General features: G+C 43.1%; 1 protein-coding gene across 1 annotated transcript in view; it reads left to right on the forward strand.

The window, feature by feature from the left end:
- The window catches only part of LOC115120667 (NACHT, LRR and PYD domains-containing protein 12-like), a 43,072-nt gene that overhangs the window by 5,467 nt on the left and 15,253 nt on the right, over positions 1 to 22,352 (forward strand). Inside the window, exons 2-7 of the mRNA XM_029649616.2 lie at positions 164 to 242; positions 358 to 586; positions 987 to 2,778; positions 3,019 to 3,192; positions 6,026 to 6,199; positions 7,209 to 7,382. Coding sequence (XP_029505476.2) covers positions 164 to 242; positions 358 to 586; positions 987 to 2,778; positions 3,019 to 3,192; positions 6,026 to 6,199; positions 7,209 to 7,382 — 2,622 coding nt within the window. The remainder of the gene's footprint in view (positions 1 to 163; positions 243 to 357; positions 587 to 986; positions 2,779 to 3,018; positions 3,193 to 6,025; positions 6,200 to 7,208; positions 7,383 to 22,352) is intronic.

A 22,352-nucleotide genomic window follows, 5' to 3' on the forward strand; every position in this document is an offset into this window, starting at 1 on the left:
AAGAAGTTCATGAATTTATTACTGCTGAAGTGAAAGCCATCCTCACTTGGGGAATGCTGCTTTTTAGTTAGCTTTGTGACAGTATCCCCGTGTTTGTGTGTCTGTGTGTGAGTGTGTGTGCACTCACTGGATGAGGAGATGTAATCTCATGTTTTTTTCAAAGAAACCAACAGGATCGATCAAAGATTCTCAGTGGTCAGTCTTCCCAGAGTCATCAAACAGACCTGGCCTCCATATTCAGTGTATGTGGTACTGTTACATACATTTGATTTTGTTTACCTCAAGTAAAGATGATCTGTCAATCATTCATTAATGTGTGAATGGGAAAGCTTTTCTTATTTACTTTATTTATTTCAGTTGCTTGAAGAGAATATTATGACATTTGTGAAGAATGAGCTGACAATGTTCAAGAGGATTCTTAGTCCAGAAATCCCAGAAGGCTTTGAGAGTCAGAAGCAGGATAAGGAAGTGGTGGACGCTGAAGATGAGAAGCAGGAGAGCAGTGCCAGAGAGGGGGCTCTGAAGATCACACTGCACATCCTGAGAAAAATGAACCAGAAGGAGCTTGCTGACACACTGGAGAAAAGTAAGACCTGTCTGCCTAATGTTGAATGCTATTTTATAACAAATATTTAAAAGCTGTAGCTAAAGTACAGCTAAAGTAGCTGTGTAACTCAATGGCATTGTAGCAGCCTTAACACAACACCTAGTGACTTCATCAAGTAGCAGGGGGGATGTGTTAGAGAGAGAGAGAGAGAGAGAGAGAGAGAGAGAGAGAGAGACCACATGAGCAATACCATCAATGATACCATTAATAATATAATCAGTCACATCAGTGTGTAACGCAATATGAAAAAATTACAAATGTATACAGGTAGTTAATATAGTAAATTATTATAATATCCAACTTTATAGCACAGTCCTATAATACTGTAGGCATTAAAACAGAAGTAATATTAATATCCCTGTGTTATTTCTTCATTCAGATGAGCTTGCTGTGATTTACAAACGTGAACTCAAATCTAATCTAAAGAAGAAGTTTCAATGTGTATTTGAGGGGATCGCTAAACAAGGAAACCCAACACTTCTCAATAAGATCTACACAGAGCTCTACATCACAGAGGGTGGAAAAGGAGAGGTCAATAATGAACATGAGCTGAGACAGATTGAGACAACAACCAGGAAACAAGCAAGACCAGAGACTGCAATCAAATGTAACGACATCTTCACACCCTTAACTGGACAAGACAAACTTATCAGAACTGTGCTGACAAAGGGAGTCGCTGGCATTGGAAAAACAGTCTCTGTGCAGAAGTTCATCCTGGACTGGGCTGAAGGAAAAGCAAATCAGGATGTCCAATTTGTATTTTCATTCCCTTTTCGGGAGCTGAATTTAATAAAAGGGAAAAAACACACTTTGATTGACCTTCTCAATCACTTCTCAATGGAAAACAAAGAATCAAGAATCTCCAACTACGACAAGTACAAAGTTTTGTTCATCTTTGATGGTCTGGATGAGTGCCGACTGCCCCTAGACTTTCAGAAGAACAAGTTATGTTGTGATGTCACAATGTCAACCTCAGTAGATGTTCTATTGACAAATCTCATCAAGGGAAATCTGCTTCCCTCTGCTCTCCTCTGGATAACTACCCGACCTGCAGCAGCCAGCAAGATCCCTTCAGGTTGTGTTGACCAGGTGACAGAGGTACGAGGGTTCAATGACCCACAGAAGGAGGAGTACTTTAGGAAGAGATTCAGTGATAAGGACCTGGCCAGCAGAATCATCTCGCACATAAAGACTTCAAGGAGCCTCCACATCATGTGCCACATTCCAGTATTCTGTTGGATTTCTGCAATAGTCCTTGAACACATGCTGAAACATAAGAGAGAAGAGATGCCCAAGACTCTGACTGAGATGTACACACACCTTGTGGTGTTTCATACCAAACAAAAGAATGACAAGTATCTTGGGAAAGAAGAGACAGGTCCACACTGGAATAAAGAGAGCATTCTATCACTGGGAAAACTGGCTTTTCAACAGCTTGTGAAGGGAAATATAATGTTCTATGAAGAAGACCTGAAAGAGGCTGGCATTGATGTCAATGAAGCCTCAGTGTACTCAGGATTGTGCACACAGCTCTTTAAAGATGAATGTGGGCTGTACCAGGACAAGGTGTACTGCTTCGTACATTTGAGCATTCAGGAATTTCTGGCTGCTGTATATGTGTTCCTCTCATTCATTAACAACAATGAAAATCTAATGGTCAAACCTCAATCAATGCCCAGTAACTTTTTTGCGCTGTTCAAAAACAAGCATGACGTTACTTTCTACAAGAGTGCTGTGGATAAAGCCTTACAAAGTGAGACAGGAAACCTGGACCTTTTCCTCCGCTTCCTTCTGGGCCTCTCACTGGAGTCCAATCAGAAGCACTTACGAGGTCTACTGACAAAGACAAGAAGCAGCTCACAATGCCATGAAGAAACAGTCAAGTACATCAAGGAGAAGATCAGGGAGAATCCCTCTCCAGAGAGGTGCATCAATCTGTTCCACTGTCTGAATGAACTGAATGACCATTCTCTAGTGGAGGAGATCCAAAGCTACCTGAGATCAGGAAGTCTCTCAGAAGCCAAACTGTCACCTGCACAGTGGTCAGCTCTGGTCTTTGTGTTGCTGACTTCAGAAAAGGAGCTGGATGTGTTTGACCTGAATAAATACTCCAGATCAAAGGAAGGAGTTCTGATGCTGCTGCCAGTGGTCAAAGCATCCAAAGCTGCTCTGTGAGTCCATAAAATGACATTTAAGTACTAGTCATCAGAAAGAAATATTCAGTTTCGAGAAAATATATATTTTTGAAAAACATATTTAAATCAATGCTTTGATTTGACATTAGTCAAAAACAACAGGACGGAACATGAATCTGTGTTGTTTGTGAGAATAAACCATATGCATCTGCCATTGTCCTTCTCACTACTGTTGTTAACAGTGTGTTTGTGAAATCATGATGATCTCTATGTCAGGCTGTCTGGCTGTGGAGTTACAGAGGAAAGCTGTACTTTTCTGGCCTCAGCTCTGAAGTCAAACCCCTCACACCTGAGAGTTCTGGATCTGAGTTACAATGACCTGAAGGATTCAGGAGTGAAGCTGCTCTCTGCTGGCCTGGGGAATCCCCGCTGTAAACTGGAGACTCTGAGGTCAGTATTCCTGTATTTGGTCAACAAGTGATAACTTTTCACCAGATCCACGTGTTTTACCAGGCACACGTAATCCACAAATCAATCAAATGTATTTATAAAGCCCTTCTTATATCAGCCGATGTCACAAAGTGCTGTACAGAAACCCAGCCTAAAACTACAAACAGCAAGCAATGCAGGTGTAGAAGCACGGTGGCTAGGAATAACTCCATAGAAAGGCCAGAACCTAGGAAGAAATCTAGAGAGGAACCAAGCTATGAGGGGTGGCCAGTCCTCTTCTGACTGTGCCGGGTGGAGATTATAACAGAACATGGCCAAGATGTTGGTTCACCAACTACTTCTCAGACAGAGTTCAGTGTGTCAAATCGGAGGGCCTGTTGTCCGGACCTCTGGCTGTCTATATTGGGGTTCGACAAGGTTCAATTCTTGGGCCGACTATTTTGTCTGTATATATCAACGATGTCGCTCTTGTTGCGGGTGATTCCCTGATCCACCTCTACGCAGACAACACCATTCTGTATACACCTGGCCCTTCTTTGGCAACTGTGTTAACTAAACTCCAAACGAGCTTCAATGCCATACAACACTCCTTCCGTGGCCTCCAACTTCTCTTAAACGCTAGTAAAAACCTAATGCATGCTTTTCAACCGATCGCTACCCGCACCTGCCCACCCGACTAGCATCACTACTCTGGACGGTTCTGACTTAGAATATGTGGACCACTACAAATACCTAATTGTCTGGTAAGACTGTAAATTCTCTTTCCAGACTCATGTTAAACATCTCCATTCCAAAATTAAATCTAGAATCAGCTTCCAATTTCGCAACAAAGCCTCCTTCACTCACGCCGCCAAACATACCCTCGTAAAACTGACTATCCCACGGATCCTCGACTTCGGCGATGTCATTTACAAATTAGCTTCCAATACTCTACTCAGCAAACTGGATGAAGTCTATCACAGTGCCATCCGTTTTGTCACCAAAGCCCCTTATACCACCCACCACTGCGAATGCTTTAGTCAGCTGGCCCTCGCTACATATTCGTCGTCAGACCCACTGGCTCCAGGTCATCTATAAGTCTATGCTAGGTAAAGCTCCACCTTATCTCAGCTCACTGGTCACGATAAAAACACCCACCCGTAGCACGCGCTCCAGCAGGTATATCTCACTGGTCATCCCCGAAGCCAACACCTGCTTTGGCCGCCTTTCCTTCCACTTCTCTGCTGCCAGTGGCTGGAACAAATTGCAAAAATCGCTGAAGCTGGAGACTTATATTTCCCTCACTAACTTTTAACATCAGCGATCTGAGCAGCTAACCGATCGCTGCAGCTGTACATAGCCCATCTGTAAATAGCCAACCCAATCTACCTACCTCATCCCCATATTGTTTTTTATTTACTTTTCTGCCTTTTTGCACACCAGTATTTCTATTTGCACATCACCATCTGCTCATCTATCACTCCAGTGTTAATCTGCTAAATTGTAATTACTTTGCTACTATGGCCTATTTATTGCCTTACCTCCTAATGCCATTTGCACACACTGTATATAGACTTTCTTTTTTCTATTGTGTTATTGACTGTACGCTTGTTTATTCCATCTGTAACTCTGTGTTGTTGTTTGTGTGGCACTGCTTTGCTTTGTCTTGGCCACGTCTCAGTTGTAAATGAGAACATGTTCTCAACTTGCCTACCTGGTTAAATAAAGGTGAAATATAATTAAATAAATTTAAAAAATCAAATGTTCATAGATGACCAGCATGGTCAAATAATAATAATAACAGTGGTTGTCGAGGGTGCAACAGGTCAGCACCTCAGGAGTAAATGTCAGTTGGCTTTTCATATCCGATCATTCAGAGTGTCTCTACCGCTCCTGCTGTCTCTAGAGAGATGAAAACAGCAGGTCTGGGACAGGTAGTCCACACCATATGTGTTTGGACAGTGAAGCTTATAGTTTTAAATTTGGCGCTATGCTCCAGCAATGTTTCATATGAATGCTACCTTTTATTTGAGGTTAATGGTGAGAGGTTAGCATGTTTTGTTTTAGCCTCTGTAACTCTCTCACTCATTATTATTCATGATTCATTTTCTTAATCATGGCTTCATCAGGATGAATTTCTGTATTTTTTTGAAACATTTTATCTATTCACTTCGAAATAAAATTACTCTGGCCGTCATCCACCATTCAGTTACTATTGGGCAAAACAGAAACCAAAACACAACCAGATCAAGCCTGTTGTAGTCTCTGTGTGCAAGGAATATGTTACCAAATACTAAACTTTTGACTAAATTAATACACTATAAGTGAATTGGCCAGAATACTCATGACTTCTTCAATTGAAGTATGAAGTAATGAAGTAATTTCATTTCTAAATGGTCAAACAAATATGTATGTAATGTATGTAATACCCTCAAATTAAAGGTGACATTATATACTATCAGCTCATATGAAACATTTGGTCTGAAATCTAAATTGCTGGAATATAGAGCCAAATGTAAAAAGTTTGCTTAATTTCCAAAATAGATGTGGTGTGGACTGTATACTCAATACAGTCTTAATATGATACCTCAGTGTCTGTCTTTTGACTGATACTGCTTTTTATACTGGTCAAGTCAGTCTACTCAATTATTTGTACAATAAATGTTTCTCTCTCTACAAGCAGTACTTCGATCATTTGTCATTGTTAATAATAATACATCTATTTATGAATAGATATGGACGGTTTCAGGACGCTGATATACAGTATCTGAATATGTTGAAAAAATATACTACCTCTCTATTTTCACAGCCAAAGAATAGCAGTGTTATTTTAAAACGATTTTACTCTTTGCAGGTTGTCAGCCTGTCTAGTCACAGAGGAAAGCTGTGCTTCTCTGGTCTCAGCTCTGAGGTCAAACCCCTCACACCTGAGAGAGCTGGATCTGAGTAACAATGACCTGAAGGATTCAGGAGTGAAGCTTCTCTCTGCTGGACTTGGGATTCCCCACTGTAAACTGGAGACTCTGAGGTTAGTATTTCTGTATTTGGTCAACAAGTGATAATTGTTCACCAGATCCACATGTGTTTACCAGGCACACATAGTCCACACCATATGTGTTTGGACAATGAAGCTTACAGTTTTAAATGTGTCACTATGCTCCAGCATTTTGCATTTGAGATAGAATGTTTCATATTAAGCGACAATACAGAATCTCACCTTTTATTTGAGGGTAATGGTGAGAAGTTAGCATGTTTTGTTGTATACTCTAACTTTCTCACTCATTATTATTCATGATTTCTTCTTGATATTTCGTAATTATGGTATCGGTATCATCACAATTAATTTAGTGTTTAGAAACTTCGTATCTACTCAATTAGATAGAAGATTAATCCAGTCATAATCCACCATTCAGTTACTATTGGGCAAAACATAACACAAAACACAACTAAAACAACCTGCAAATGCAACCAACAAGTGTGGGACCAAATACTACACTTTTGACTACTTTAATATACTATAAGTGAATTGGTCAGAATACTTATGACTTTTTTAAATGGCGGGACTAGATACATAAAGTGCTTTCATTTTTAAACTGTGAAACAGATATGTATGAAAATACCCTGAAATAAAAAGTGACACTAAATACTGTCACTTCAAATTAAACACTTGATCTCAAATCGAAAATGCTTGAGTATATAGACACATTTAAAATGTTAGCTTCACTGTCAAAATAGATATGGTGTGGACTGTATACTCGAAACACTGAATCTGATACGTCACTGTCTGTCTTTTGACTGATACTGCTTTTTAAAATGGCCTGGTCAGTCTACTCAAATATTTGTACTTAATATTTCTATCTACAAGCAATACTTTCATAATTTGTCATTTCTAATAATTATATATTCATTTATGAATAGATATGGCAGATTTTAGGACACGGATATAAAATATCTGATTATGTTGAAAAAATATACTGCCACAATTTTCGCCACCAAAGAATAGCAGTGTGGTTTTAATATGATTTTACTGTTTGCAGGTTGTCAGCCTGTCTAGTCACAGAGGAAGGCTGTGCTTCTCTGGTCTCAGCTCTGAGGTCAAACCAATCACACCTGAGAAACCTGGATCTGAGTAACAATGACCTGAAGGATTCAGGAGTGAAGCTGCTCTCTGCTGTACTGGGGAATCCCCACTGTAAACTGGAAAGTCTGAGGTCAGTATTCCTGTATCCACATGCGTTTACCAGGTACACATAGTCCACACATATGTGTTTGGACAGTGAAGCTTACAGTTTCAAATTTGGCGCTATGCTCCGGTTTTTAGAAAAACATTTTTTTTTTTTACTCTGAAATATCACATTTACATGATGATGCTACAAGATTTGGGGAGTTTCTCCCATTCTTCTCTGCAAATCATCTCAAGCTTTGTCAGGTTGGATGGGGAGGGTTGCTGCACAGCTATTTTCAGGTCTCTCCAGAGATGCTCGATCAAGTTCAAGTCCGATGTCATAGTGTTTGCTGTCTCTAAATGTGAAGACTAAATTAATAAATCAATTCTCTATTTGTGACTAAACTAAGCATGTAACTTTAATTAACTAGGAAATTGGGGCACCACGGGAAAATGTTTATAGAGTCTCTATTTCCCAAATTAACTCTTCAGATATTTTCATATCTTATCGATTACAGTATTCTATTAATGTAGTATTTCATCAGTCTCATTCCTGAATGTCGCACACCTTTGGATATCTGCCTGAACCATAGCATCAAATAATGAATCAGCAATATACAAATTGGCTTAATTATTTATTTACTAACTAATCAATCACAGAATTACATAAACACACACAATAGGTCATACATTGGTTACTAACATGATACATATAAAAAGTCTGTAGTGGACAAAATCGATATGATGGCTTGGTAGACAAAGGAAATGGGTGGGGACAGCTCAAGAGCAAGAAACTCTGAGTGCATCCACTGTAATACAGTTGATAACTACACTCATGTAAATGCTAATACTTTTAAAATGAATAGCCGCTCATTAAAAAATAAATAGCAATTTACATATTTACGAGTGTATGCCTTTGTTGTCCCTCTCTGTGATCGCCAGTCTGTCTGCGGGATAATCGTTCATCAGGGAGTCTCTGGATGCGTCCACCAGAGATCAGTCTTCCGTAGTTGTAGATTGTTATAATGGATACGTCAGAGTACCATTCAAAAATGTTCTTAGATCGGATGCGTTTACCAGACTAAAGTATTTAAACAGCTGCAGCCTGAATAATTGGTCTTTAGTTTGTAGATTTCTTCACCATTTCAACATGGGGATGATCTCCACGTTCTCTGGTCTTGTCCTTTGGTCGAGGTGCCAACCATTTCAACATGTAGCGACAGCTTCATGTTTTCCAATCTCTAGAGTGGTAGCCATTTCAACGTGGGGACCCCATCCTGGCGTTATCTTCACTAAATTTACATTTTGTCACTAGTCCTTTTATTAACTTTGTGGAAGGGGGCATTCCATGACGTTTGGGTATAATGTCTTTGCTAACGGGGGCGTGGCCACTGACTTAGTTCAGACTTCATATGAAAACAATTGTCTTGTTTAGAAGGCTAACATCACATTACATCTTCTCACAAATAGTTTCCTATTTAATCATATATTTTATACAACATTTAGATGCAAACCCAATAATTGAGAAGTGTATACAAACAAAGATACAGTAATGTGGTTCTCCGGTCTTTCATGAGGTCACCAAATGAAACAAATTCAACATGGCTGTTCCTTAAGTGTCCACGGACCACTCCAACTGTTTGGAATACACAAATACTGTTCAATTATTCAACTTTTTGTTGTTAAAGTTTCTCTCTGTGTTAGCAAAGGGATTCTCCACTTTCATTTTGGCAGAGTGGGGAAAGGAGTTTCAGTATTTATGACCATCATAAACCTGTGGTGGGAGAGAGAGAGTAAAGCCCCTTGAATTGAATTGAGAGAGCGAGAGCGAGAGACAGAGAGGGGGCTATGATCCTCACCCCAAAAGGGCACGTCGTGACAGTCCCCCTCTGGTGGGTTCAATCTTGTGATTTTGCTGCAAGTTGCAAACCAACATAAAAATCAACATAAAAATGACCACATGATATCCTGGTTGTGGATCATCGTTGTGGCTGCCCTCTGGTGGTTGACCCGGTTAGGCTTTCTGAAAGCTGCAAAGCACCTCACGAATGGCCAGGGAATGTCCTGGTTGGTGATCGCCGTTGCGGTCCCCTTCTGGTAGTTTACCTTGGTAGGCTCTCTGAAAGTGGAGTAGTCCACCACAAGGATGGGCAGTGGATGTCCGGTTGGTGATCACCGTTGCTGTCCCCCTCTGGTGGTTGACCCGGGTAGGATTTCTGCAAATGGAGTAGGCCGCCACAAGGATGGGCAGCGAATGTCCGGATTGGAATTGCCGTTCCGGACCCGTGGTCTGGTCGTCCAGGCTGGTGGATCTAGGCAGGAACATAGGCAGATGTGAACAACGCACACACACTCACGAAATACATAATTACATTTCTTTCCCAATGAGCGGTGTTGTGGCACTAAGTGACGGTTGTATGGGGAACTTGTTTATGGCTCTATCACTTCCTAAGTGTCAAAGGAAATGAAAGAAAAAGGAATGGAAGCATAAACAAAATATATACAAAATATAGTTATCACACCTTAATCATCTAATTGGACTGTATTCTATATACGTCCAAGGTCTTTGCAAAATTACCCTACCATGACATTGTCTAATGTCATATCTAGGGCATTCCTAATTTGCGGTGTGTTGCTTAGGACACTATCCTAAGATGATAACTACGTGATAAGTCTACAGCTGTAAGGCACCAGCTTCGGGCAGTCTACAGGCATGACCTATGGACCTCTGTGGAGATCTGGTGAGTACTGTAGCTGTAGAGTCAATGGCCTAAGAGTACATTTTCAACTTTACTAAGGCTGGTATTTTGTTCACACACTTAAGTGATTTGAGCATAAATCCACATTAAATGTTCCATTGTACGTGTGTGTTTGTGCTTACACAAGCGGACATACCAAGGGAAAGAAACCAAGTATCCGGGTAGGCTGCAAACTGTTCAGAATGAGTCTGAAGTCATCAGATCAGTTCCAGATCAAGGCCTGGTAATTAAGAATTGATGTCGTCCTCAAGACAAGTGTTAAGCGGTCAATGTGTCTTTCACCATTGTAGTGGTGATAGGTATGAAGGAGTCTATTTCATAGCTATGTTATTCACAGAAGAGGTAACCTCACTACGGAAGTAGTCTCTAAGCACTGAACCAGTCGTACGCGGTGTGTTCATGGTTCATGACTTCTAATAACTTTCCTCCTAAATGGAGGGTTCTATTTGTTAGTGGCATGTGTGTTAACCATCAGAAGAGTGTTCTGGAGATTCCCTTACACGTGTAGCAATCTTCTTGACTCCTCTATCGCTGTTATCTATTGCAATTTGACTTGTGAGGGCTCTAATCCTCTTACTGATTGTTGCTGTGCTGGCATTGGTACTGGTACTCAAGGGGACCAGTTATCCTACCGATTTATTTTGTAGTCTCGACCCCCCCACCGGCCTCGATGAGGCTCATCATGGGTCTGGGCTTCTAGTATTCCCCCCATTTCTGTCTCGCCCCCCCCCCCCCCCACCAGTGGTTGGTGTTGGTATCCGAGGCACAAAGGAAAACGTCGGAACCTATCAATGAGTTGTCAGCGGCCGGTGTTTGTGCTTCAAAACGCTCAGTGGCTATCGAGGCTTGTCATTCACCACAGCGTCCACGTGTGGCAACCTCTTCAGTGCCTGCGAACTGAGACAAGGTTTTCTGTCTGTGATATCGCAAAGTGTTTCACCAGTGGGAGTCATCTGGTCAGTTGTGAGACTGATGCCATTAGTGTCATTGCAAGGGATGACAGTGCCCCACAAAGCGGTAGATGTATCATCGGAAGCAGAGTTCACTCTGCGTGTCAATGGTTTGCTTGCTTAGACTGCCGCAGTGCTTGTGGAACCCGTAACATTCAGGTAGCCAAGCAATGCGTCCTCTGTGTCGTTTGGCTGACCTGGAACAGGGTCAAAGGTGGGGACATTTTTGACAAGAATGTCAAGGGGTTCCTCGCCAAGCGAGAGGAGAGAGTTGGCTTCATCCTGGGGGAAAATCGGGACCGAAAGGCCAAGAGGAAAAGCCCAGCTTTGGCTCTGTTGGCAAAGAGGCGCCATATCACTCAGTGCCGAATGGCCAAGAGGAGAAGACTGAGGGACACATGAGGAAGGCAAAGTCTGAAACCCTCTATCGTCTTCACTCCTTTGAGTACCGGGCTCCGATTGCTTGGTTGGATAGTCACGCTATAGAGCATGACCGTTCTGGAATTCCTCCAGACGGTACCTAAGAGAGGCATTCTGCTGCATTGCAGAGTCCACTTGAGCGCCTAGAGTACTGATGTTGGACACTTGAGTGTCGCACCTGCTCCTTTCGGTCTCAAACGTATGTGTCATTGTTTGCACATAGAGGTCTTGAGTACAGAGCGAGAAATTCAGTAATGAGATTTCCTCCACTTACTTAGAAATCAATATTTCCATCTTCATCACCTGAGTTCTCTCATAATTCATTTGGTCAGCGACTTCATCGAGTTCTGCTGACTTGTCATCCAACTTAGTCATTGTGTTCATATTTGGTTTGCAGCATTTGGAGTATAACATTGTTACTTTGAGCAACGTTCAACAAAACTGCCTGCATGTTATCAAATTGCGCGCTCCTGTTTGTAGATAACTCAACAGATTTATATAGTTTGGAGTGGACTACATCGTATTTGGTTTTGGCTAAATCGAGTTGTTCCTGGACACCGATTTTGTTGAAGAGTTTGTGCTCATTCATCGTCATAAGTATTTGCAATTACTTTTTTTTTTGTAACAGTATTTTTATTGAAATTTCACCATTTTCACCCATATTAAGAGATACAACAACAGAGACAAAGCACACAGAACAAAGAGAAACACAGCCCCCACTTACCCATATCTACGTGCATATATATACATACATACATACCCATACATACACACATATACATACACCCATGCATATACCCACACATATACATACACATACATACACACATATACATATACCCATGCATATACACACACATATACATACACATACATACATACACATACATACACACATATATATATACCCATGCATATACACACACATATACATACACATACATACATACACATACATACACACATATACATATACCCATGCATATACCCACACATATACATACACATACATACATACCCATACATACATACATATACATATACCCATGCATATACCCACACATATACATACACATACATACATACCCATACATACACACATATACATATACCCATGCATATACACACACATATGCATACATACACGCACGCACGCACACACATATACACACCCATACATACGTACACCATTTTCCTCTTCCCGCTCGGTGCTTCTCTCACCCCATCACCATCATTGCGTCCCTCAATACATACATTTTAAACAAACTTACAAACAGAAATTAAACAAAAAAGCTCAGTTTAAACCAAGAGGTTAGGTTCCACACATGGAACGTACAGTGTAGTTCTGAAATACATAGATCCCCGCCATTCTAAGAGAATCCTTGCAGCATAATAGCTGATACCTCAGGTTCTAGGTAATTTAGATAAGGTTCCCATACTTTGTAGAACTGGTCTGTTTTAGAATGCAATGTACATGTCAGATATTCCAGAGGCACCCATTCAAATAGTATCTTATGCCAGTCTTTAATAGAAGGAACCTTATCACTAATCCACTGTAAAAGGATGTTTTTCCTCGCTGCGAAGGTAAGGATGTTGTAAAGCCTTCTTTTACAGACAGAAGTAACATGCCTACTAGGGAGACCTAACAGTAAAGAAACTGGGTCCAATTCTAGATCAACCCCTAGGATCTTTTCAATTTCTTGCAGGACACCAGACCAGTATCTTTGTATTTCGGTACATGACCATAAACAATGTGTTAGGGTGCCTGTATCAGTTTTGCATTTAAGACACTGAGGGGAAGAGGAAGTGGGGCTAAAAGCATGTCTGCGTTTTGGGGATATATGCAATCTGTGTATTATTCTTAATTGGATTGCTCTAGTACGGTTACATATAGATATTGTTTTTGCATATCTCCAAATGTCCTCCCACATCTCTTCGTCAATAGTAACAGACAATTCTTTCTCCCACACTTGTTTCACCCTCTGTGTGTTGACAGCAGAAAAGGACCTTAAAGTATCATAAAACAGACTTACAGACATTTTCCTTTGTGGGAAAAAAAGCATTCTTTCAATGACAGACATATCAGGGTTACCAATTAAGGTGGTGCTCTCCAGAATATAATGTCTTACTTGTAGGAAGCGGAAAAAGTCCTGCTTTGGGAGTCGATATTTCTCGACCATCTGCTCAAATGACAACAAAATCTTGTCAGCAAATAAGTCGTTTAGCCTGCGTATGCCCTTATTAAGCCATAAGTTAAAGCCAGCATCCAGCAATCCTGGACTGAAATCTGGGTTGTTAAGAATTGGGGTAAGAGCAGAGGTTAGTTTGGACCTTCCCAGGAAGCGTTGAACTGACCTCCATACTTTGAGTGTGTTAAGTGTAACTGGATTATTGCAGTGTTCTTCTACAGACTTGAAACTTCTGAAAAATAAAAGATCCTGTAAGGGGTATTTTGAAAGAGAAGTCTCAATGTCTAACCAAATAGAGGAGTCATCATTTGTGATCCAGTCAGAAATATAACAAAGGTGGGCACACCATTGATAGAACTTGATATTGGGCAGGTCCAAGCCGCCCATAGAACTTGGCAGCTGCAATATTGCCATCTTAAGTCTTGGCTTGCGTTTACTCCATATAAAGGAACTTAGCCATCCATTTACATCCTTTATTACCTTATTGGGGAGTAATACTGGGATCATTTGGATTGGGTAAAGTAGTCTAGGTAAAACGTTCATTTTCAGGAGGGATATTCTACCCAACCAAGAAATGGGGAGAGAGTTCCAGCGCTCCAGATCCTGTCTTATTGTATCAAACAAGGGAACAAAATTGGCTTTGTACATTAGCTGGAATTTAGGAGTTACAAATATACCCAGATACATGAAACCTGAGGGAGACCATTTAAAAGGGAAGGGGGGAGAAGTATTAGGTACAGAGTGTAGGCTACCAAGTGGCATAGCCTCTGACTTAGTTAGGTTAATCTTGTAGCCTGAGAATTCACTGAATAATTCAATTATATTAATAAGAGATGTAATTGAAGTCTCGGGACTAGAGATGAATATCAGGACATCATCAGCATACAAGCTTATTTTATGGTGAACATCACCAATGAGCAGCCCCTGTATAGCAGGCGTTACCCTGATGGCCTCGGCCAGTGGTTCCATAACGAGTGCAAAGAGGAGGGGGGATAAAGGACAGCCCTGTCTGGTACCTCTGTGTATAGAGAAGCTATTTGACCGTAGCCCATTAGTTAGGACAGCAGCCTGAGGATCATCATACAAAACTTTCACCCATTTTATAAAGTTGTCCCCCAGACCAAATTTATTTAGAGCAAATAATAGGTAAGACCACTCCACACGATCAAATGCTTTCTCAGCATCTAGGGAGAGCACAAGACCATCTACAGCACTTTGTTGGTAGGCTTGAATTACATTAAGAAGCCGCCTGACGTTGTTGCATGACTTACGGCCCCTAATGAAGCCAGTTTGGTCTCCTTTCACAATTAGTGGCAATGAGTCCTCTAATCTTGTGGCTAGAATTTTAGAAAGCAATTTTCTATCCACATTCAGAAGGGAAATTGGTCTGTACGAGGAACAAGACTCTGGACATTTTCCTTTTTGAGAATAAGTGAAATGTTGGCTTCTCTCAGCGTTTGAGGGAGTTGGTCATTTGAAAATGAGTGGTTAAACATCTCACGCAATGGCTCAAGGATCAGGCCATGGAACTCTTTATAGAACTCACTACAAAACCCGTCTGGTCCTGGGGCCTTACCATTTTGCAGACTCTTAATTGCGAACATTATCTCTTCCTTGGTAATAGGGGCATTAAGGAGGGACCTCTGTTCTTCGGAGATAGTAGGGAGCTCAATCTTACCAAAGAAGTTCTCCATTAATTTGGGTGCATCCTTTGGCAGTTCTGAGGCATAAAGGTTTGTATAAAATTTCTTAAATGAGTCACTTATCAATTTATTTTCATATAAATGATTACCATCAGAATCAGTAATAGTAGCAATTGACTGAGAGTCAGCCCTCTTTTAGCTAGGTATGCCAAGTACTTTCCTGGCTTATCGCCATGTTCATATAGCTTTTGCCTGACAAATCTCATTTTCTTTTCAGCGTCCTGTGTTAGGAGAGAGTCTAGCGTTGATCTAATGACTGATATTTCCTTTAATAGGGCAGGAGTGGGCGTTTTAATGTAGTCCTTCTCTTTAGTTCCTAATTCACCCTCTAACATTTTTGCTTTTCCCGCTTTTTCCGTCTCTTAGTAGCTGTGTATGACATAATCAGACCCCTGGCATACGCTTTACAGGTCTCCCAAAGGAGCGAGGGGTTATCTGTTGATTGAGAGTTAATAGAGAAAAATGCTTTAAACTCTGTTATAAAGTATGATGTGAATGTATGGTCTTTAAGAATGGTTGTGTTCAACCTCCAATGTCTTGACCGATTGAATGCCCCGTTGAGTTTTATGTCCAGGATCACCTCAGCATGATCAGATATGACTATGCTTCCTATCCTAGCAGATAAAACAGACTGCAAAGACGTCTTGGGCATAAAAAAATAATCTATTCTAGTCTGACATCCATGAGGTGCAGAGAAAAAAAGTGAACTCTCTGTTGGAGGGATGGAAAGCTCTCCAGACATCCGCATACCCCAGATCATTACAAATAGCTTTAAGTGACTTAGCTTGAGGAGAGAGTGAAGCTATACCACTGGGAAACTTATCAATAAGGGGGTTCAACAAGCAGTTAAAATCTCCTCCAACCACTGCAGTGTCTGAGTTTAATTCTGAAAAGTCTAGAAATGCCTTAGTGAGGAAATCAGGGGGGTGAGCAGGGGGGAAGTAAATGTTCATCATGGAAATGTTCTGCCCCTGTAAAGTACCATTAATTATAACAAAGCGACCAAATTTATCTTTCACACAATTCAAGACCTTAAGTGGTAAGTTCTTTTTCACCAGAATTGCTACACCTCTACTTCTGGATGTAAATGATGAGAAAAACACTTGACCAAACCCTCCTTGTTGTAATTTCAGGTGCTCCTTATCATCCAAATGGGTTTCTTGCAACAGTGCAATATCAATATTTTCTTTTTTCAAAAAAGACAATACTTTCTTCCTCTTAATGGGGTTATGGCTCCCTCTAATGTTCCACGTACATACACGCAGTCTGTTATCTGCCATTGTATCTTGACCATTCAATATTCAGACTGGATCCTACTGTAAAAGTGGGGTGGTACCTTTTTCCATGTGTTGAACTCTCCTCTATCTCACTGAGCATAAACAAAAAATATGAACCCTGAACTCGAACTATACTAAACCCAAAAAATTAAACATGTAAAATTCCAAAAGGGGTTTTCCCACTAGCTAACATGCAGGGGATTTCAACTCTCCAATGTAGACTCTTAAGTCCGCATTGCCGCTCAATAGCCTCATCCTTTATATATATGGAAAAGAAAATCAATAGAAGAAGATTGAGGCTCTTCCACCTAAAACCAAGCCTGGGCACCAATATGGATTCACACATATCTCAGCCTGAGCTATAGCGGCTATTAATTTAGCAAGAAAAATAATAAAGTTACGAATATTACTGAGCCGGAGTACGTGGGGACTCACACCACTGTTTCGTGATCAGATTCAACCAAAAATAAGCAAAGTTATCCAATGCTGTGGAGGTGCAGCTTAAAGTTATTTACCCGAGAGAGTCAATAAACGCAGCAGCCTCTTCAGGTGTGTAGAGCTTTTTAGGTGATCCGTTGACCATAATCTTCAATGTGGCCGGGTACAACAGTGCGTAGTCCATCTTCATTCTCCTGAGTCGAGCCTTCGCCTCATCAAACGCTTTGCGTCTTCGTACAACCGCTGTGGAATAATCATTGAAGAATGAGACCTTTGGACCTTTATGTTGACTACCATCAGAGCCGATGTTTCTAGCCGCATCCATGACGCGCTGCTTGTCGGTGAAGTTGTGGAACTTTATAACCACCGGCTGTGGGCGTTGTTTGGGGCCCGGTATCGGTGCTTGAGAGCGATGGGCTCTGTCCAGCTTCACACGACCAGCCTTAGTGTCCATTTGTAGGTAGCCAGGGATCCATTCCTCAAAGAATTTTACTGAACGTGTCCCTTCAGAATTTTCGGGAGTCCCACAACACGAATATTGCATCTGCGTCCTCGATTATCCAAGTCGTCAATGTGCTCCGCCATTTCGCGCACCTGTTTCTCAAGTGCTTTTATCTTAGCGTCCATAGATGTAGTTGAAGTTTCCACTGCAGCAATTCTTCCTTCCGCCTCAACAACACGTTTCACAACGCTCTGTATTTCAGCTGAATGGCCTGCTATTGCTTCCAAGACCGTTCTTATCTTAGCATCGATCACTTTAGTAATGTTATCAGTCATCTTTTGAATCATCAGGTCCATTGTGCCCGGGTCCGCAATGGTGTTAGCTTCGCTAACGTTAGCTAGCTCCTCATGCACATCCACAGGGGTGGTGGTTTTGGTCGACTTCTTAGTATTTCTATTGGGCATGTTGTCGGAGATTTTTGCGAAATAGTCGTCAAGACTCATTATATGGTAACTTATTTAGCCAATTGTACCACTTTTTCAAGCTAGGAGATTAATGTAAGAATATAAATTTACGAATGCCACGAGAGCTCGCTGAAACACCGTGTTCTCTCTACGGCGCCATTTTGTCCCCCTGCAATTACTTTTAATTGTTCAGAGTTGATGAGCGAGCTGGAGCGAGCGGTCGCATCCGCACTCGGTCTGCAGGTAGTATTACATTTCATTACATTTCATTATAGTACAACGGTTTGATTTGTCTAATCTTAGCAATTTCTTCTTAGCTAGCTACATAGCCGTCTTTGTATCATAGATAATTGCGTAATTATCGTATTTCGTCATCCTAACGCAGTCTACACTGCTATCTGCCCTGCAGCTAGCCAGCTAGCTATCGTCCACCGTCTACCGATTAGCAGCACAACTATTACACTCAACTGAACGACTTGATTAGTGTAGTGTTAGCTAGCTACATAGTTGTCTTTTCTGTCTTCGTATCCAAGGTAATTGTGTAGTTTAGAGCGTGTAGTTTTAGAGTGATTATCTTAATTTACCGAGGTTAGCTAGCCAGCTATTTGTCGTCCTTAACGTAGGAGACACTGCTAGCTAGCCAACAGCTAGCCAACGTCTACCGAACAGAACTTCCGCACTCAACAACCCGGTCGCATTTCGCTTCGCTCCACAGGTAGTATCACATTTTTCATTTCATTTCATTACAGTACAACGGCTTGATTTGTTTGATCGTAGCTAGCTACATAGCTAGCTACATAGCCGTCTTTGTATCAAAGATAATTGTGTAGTCTAGAGCGATTTCCTAGGTTAGCTAGCCAGCTATTGTCGTTCTTTTAACGCAACGTAACGTAATCAACACTGCTAGCTAGCCAGCTAGCCCCGAATAGCAGCACAGTAGAAACTATTACACTCAACGGAACGACTTGATTAGTGTAGTGTCAACAACGCAGCCACTGCCAGCTAGCCTACATAGTCAACAACGCAGCCTCTGCCAGCTAGCCTACTTCAGCAGTACTGTATCATTTTAATCATTTTAGTCAATAAGATTCTTGCTACGTAAGCTTAACTTTCTGAACACTCGAGACGTGTAGTCCGCTTGTCATTCCAATCTCCTTTGCATTAGCGTAGCCTCTTGTGTAGGCTGTCAACTATGTGTCTGTCTATCCCTGTTCTCTCCTCTCTGCACAGACCATACAAACGCTCCAGACCGCGTGGCCGCGGCCACCCTAATCTGGTGGTCCCAGCGCGCACGACCCACGTGGAGTTCCAGGTCTCCGGTAGCCTCTGGAACTGCCGATCTGCAGCCAACAAGGCAGAGTTCATCTCAGCCTAGGCCTCCCTCCAGTCCCTCGACTTCTTGGCACTGACGGAAACATGGATCACCACAGACAACACTGCTACTCCTACTGCTCTCTCTTCGTCTGCCCACGTGTTCTCGCACACCCCGAGAGCTTCTGGTCAGCGGGGTGGTGGCACCGCAATCCTCATCTCTCCCAAGTGGTCATTCTCTCTTTCTCCCCTTACCCATCTGTCTATCGCCTCCTTTGAGTTCCATGCTGTCACAGTTACCAGCCCTTTCAAGCTTAACATCCTTATCATTTATCGCCCTCCAGGTTCCCTAGGAGAGTTCATCAATGAGCTTGATGCCTTGATAAGCTCCTTTCCTGAGGACGGCTCACCTCTCACAGTTCTGGGCGACTTTAACCTCCCCACGTCTACCTTCGACTCATTCCTCTCTGCCTCCTTCTTTCCACTCCTCTCCTCTTTTGACCTCACCCTCTCACCTTCCCCCCCTACTCACAAGGCAAGAAACACGCTCGACCTCATCTTTACTAGATGCTGTTCTTCCACTAACCTCATTGCAACTCCCCTCCAAGTCTCCGACCACTACCTTGTATCCTTTTCCCTCTCGCTCTCATCCAACACTTCCCACACTGCCCCTACTCGGATGGTATCGCGCCGTCCCAACCTTCGCTCTCTCTCCCCCGCTACTCTCTCCTCTTCCATCCTATCATCTCTTCCCTCTGCTCTAACCTTCTCCAACCTATCTCCTGATTCTGCCTCCTCAACCCTCCTCTCCTCCCTTTCTGCATCCTTTGACTCTCTATGTCCCCTATCCTCCAGGCCGGCTCGGTCCTCCCCTCCCGCTCCGTGGCTCGACGACTCATTGCGAGCTCACAGAACAGGGCTCCGGGCAGCCGAGCGGAAATGGAGGAAAACTCGCCTCCCTGCGGACCTGGCATCCTTTCACTCCCTCCTCTCTACATTTTCCTCTTCTCTCTCTGCTGCTAAAGCCACTATCTACCACTCTAAATTCCAAGCATCTGCCTCTAACCCTAGGAAGCTCTTTGCCACCTTCTCCTCCCTCCTGAATCCTCCTCCCCCTCCCCCTCCTCCCTCTCTGCAGATGACTTCGTCAACCATTTTGAAAAGAAGGTCGACGACATCCGATCCTCGTTTGCTAAGTCAAACGACACCGCTGGTTCTGCTCACACTGCCCTACCCTGTGCTCTGACCTCTTTCTCCCCTCTCTCTCCAGATAAAATCTCGCGTCTTGTGACGGCCGGCCGCCCAACAACCTGCCCGCTTGACCCTATCCCCTCCTCTCTTCTCCAGACCATTTCCGGAGACCTTCTCCCTTACCTCACCTCGCTCATCAACTCATCCCTGACCGCTGGCTACGTCCCTTCCGTCTTCAAGAGAGCGAGAGTTGCACCCCTTCTGAAAAAACCTACACTCGATCCCTCCGATGTCAACAACTACAGACCAGTATCCCTTCTTTCTTTTCTCTCCAAAACTCTTGAACGTGCCGTCCTTGGCCAGCTCTCCCGCTATCTCTCTCAGAATGACCTTCTTGATCCATATCAGTCAGGTTTCAAGACTAGTCATTCAACTGAGACTGCTCTTCTCTGTATCACGGAGGCGCTCCGCACTGCTAAAGCTAACTCTCTCTCCTCTGCTCTCATCCTTCTAGACCTATCGGCTGCCTTCGATACTGTGAACCATCAGATCACCCTCTCCGAGTTGGGCATCTCCGGCGCGGCCCACGCTTGGATTGCGTCCTACCTGACAGGTCGCTCCTACCAGGTGGCGTGGCGAGAATCCGTCTCCACACCACGTGCTCTCACCACTGGTGTCCCCCAGGGCTCTGTTCTAGGCCCTCTCCTATTCTCGCTATACACCAAGTCACTTGGCTCTGTCATAACCTCACATGGTCTCTCCTATCATTGCTATGCAGACGACACACAATTAATCTTCTCCTTTCCCCCTTCTGATGACCAGGTGGCGAATCGCATCTCTGCATGTCTGGCAGACATATCAGTGTGGATGACGGATCACCACCTCAAGCTGAACCTCGGCAAGACGGAGCTGCTCTTCCTCCCGTGGAAGGACTGCCCGTTCCATGATCTCGCCATCACGGTTGACAACTCCATTGTGTCCTCCTCCCAGAGCGCTAAGAACCTTGGCGTGATCCTGGACAACACCCTGTCGTTCTCAACTAACATCAAGGCGGTGGCCCGTTCCTGTAGGTTCATGCTCTACAACATCCGCAGAGTACGACCCTGCCTCACACAGGAAGCGGCGCAGGTCCTAATCCAGGCACTTGTCATCTCCCGTCTGGATTACTGCAACTCGCTGTTGGCTGGGCTCCCTGCCTGTGCCATTAAACCCCTACAACTCATCCAGAACGCCGCAGCCCGTCTGGTGTTCAACCTTCCCAAGTTCTCTCACGTCACCCCGCTCCTCCGCTCTCTCCACTGGCTTCCAGTTGAAGCTTGCATCCGCTACAAGACCATGGTGCTTGCCTACGGAGCTGTAAGGGGAACGGCACCTCAGTACCTCCAGTCTCTGATCAGGCCCTACACCCAAACAAGGGCACTGCGTTCATCCACCTCTGGCCTGCTCGCCTCCCTACCACTGAGGAAGTACAGTTCCCGCTCAGCCCAGTCAAAACTGTTCGCTGCTCTGGCCCCCCAATGGTGGAACAAACTCCCTCACGACGCCAGGACAGCGGAGTCAATCACCACCTGCCGGAGACACCTGAAACCCCACCTCTTTAAGGAATACCTAGGATAGGATAAAGTAATCCCTCTCACCCCCCCCCTTAAAAGATTTAGATGCACTACTGTTCCACTGGATGTCATAAGGTGAATGCACCAATTTGTAAGTCGCTCTGGATAAGAGCGTCTGCTAAATGACTTAAATGTAAATGTAAATGAATTCAAACACAGTTCCTCGGCTAGCAGAATATTTTAATTTCCTGCTTTTGTCCATAGTTGCTCGGTTCTCTCCACCTGTCCCTTCATGTCAGCCATGTCTTGCAAGTGCTTC

This window comes from Oncorhynchus nerka, unplaced genomic scaffold (assembly GCF_034236695.1).
Source record: "Oncorhynchus nerka isolate Pitt River unplaced genomic scaffold, Oner_Uvic_2.0 unplaced_scaffold_1275, whole genome shotgun sequence".
In the NCBI taxonomy this organism is placed as follows: domain Eukaryota; kingdom Metazoa; phylum Chordata; class Actinopteri; order Salmoniformes; family Salmonidae; genus Oncorhynchus; species Oncorhynchus nerka.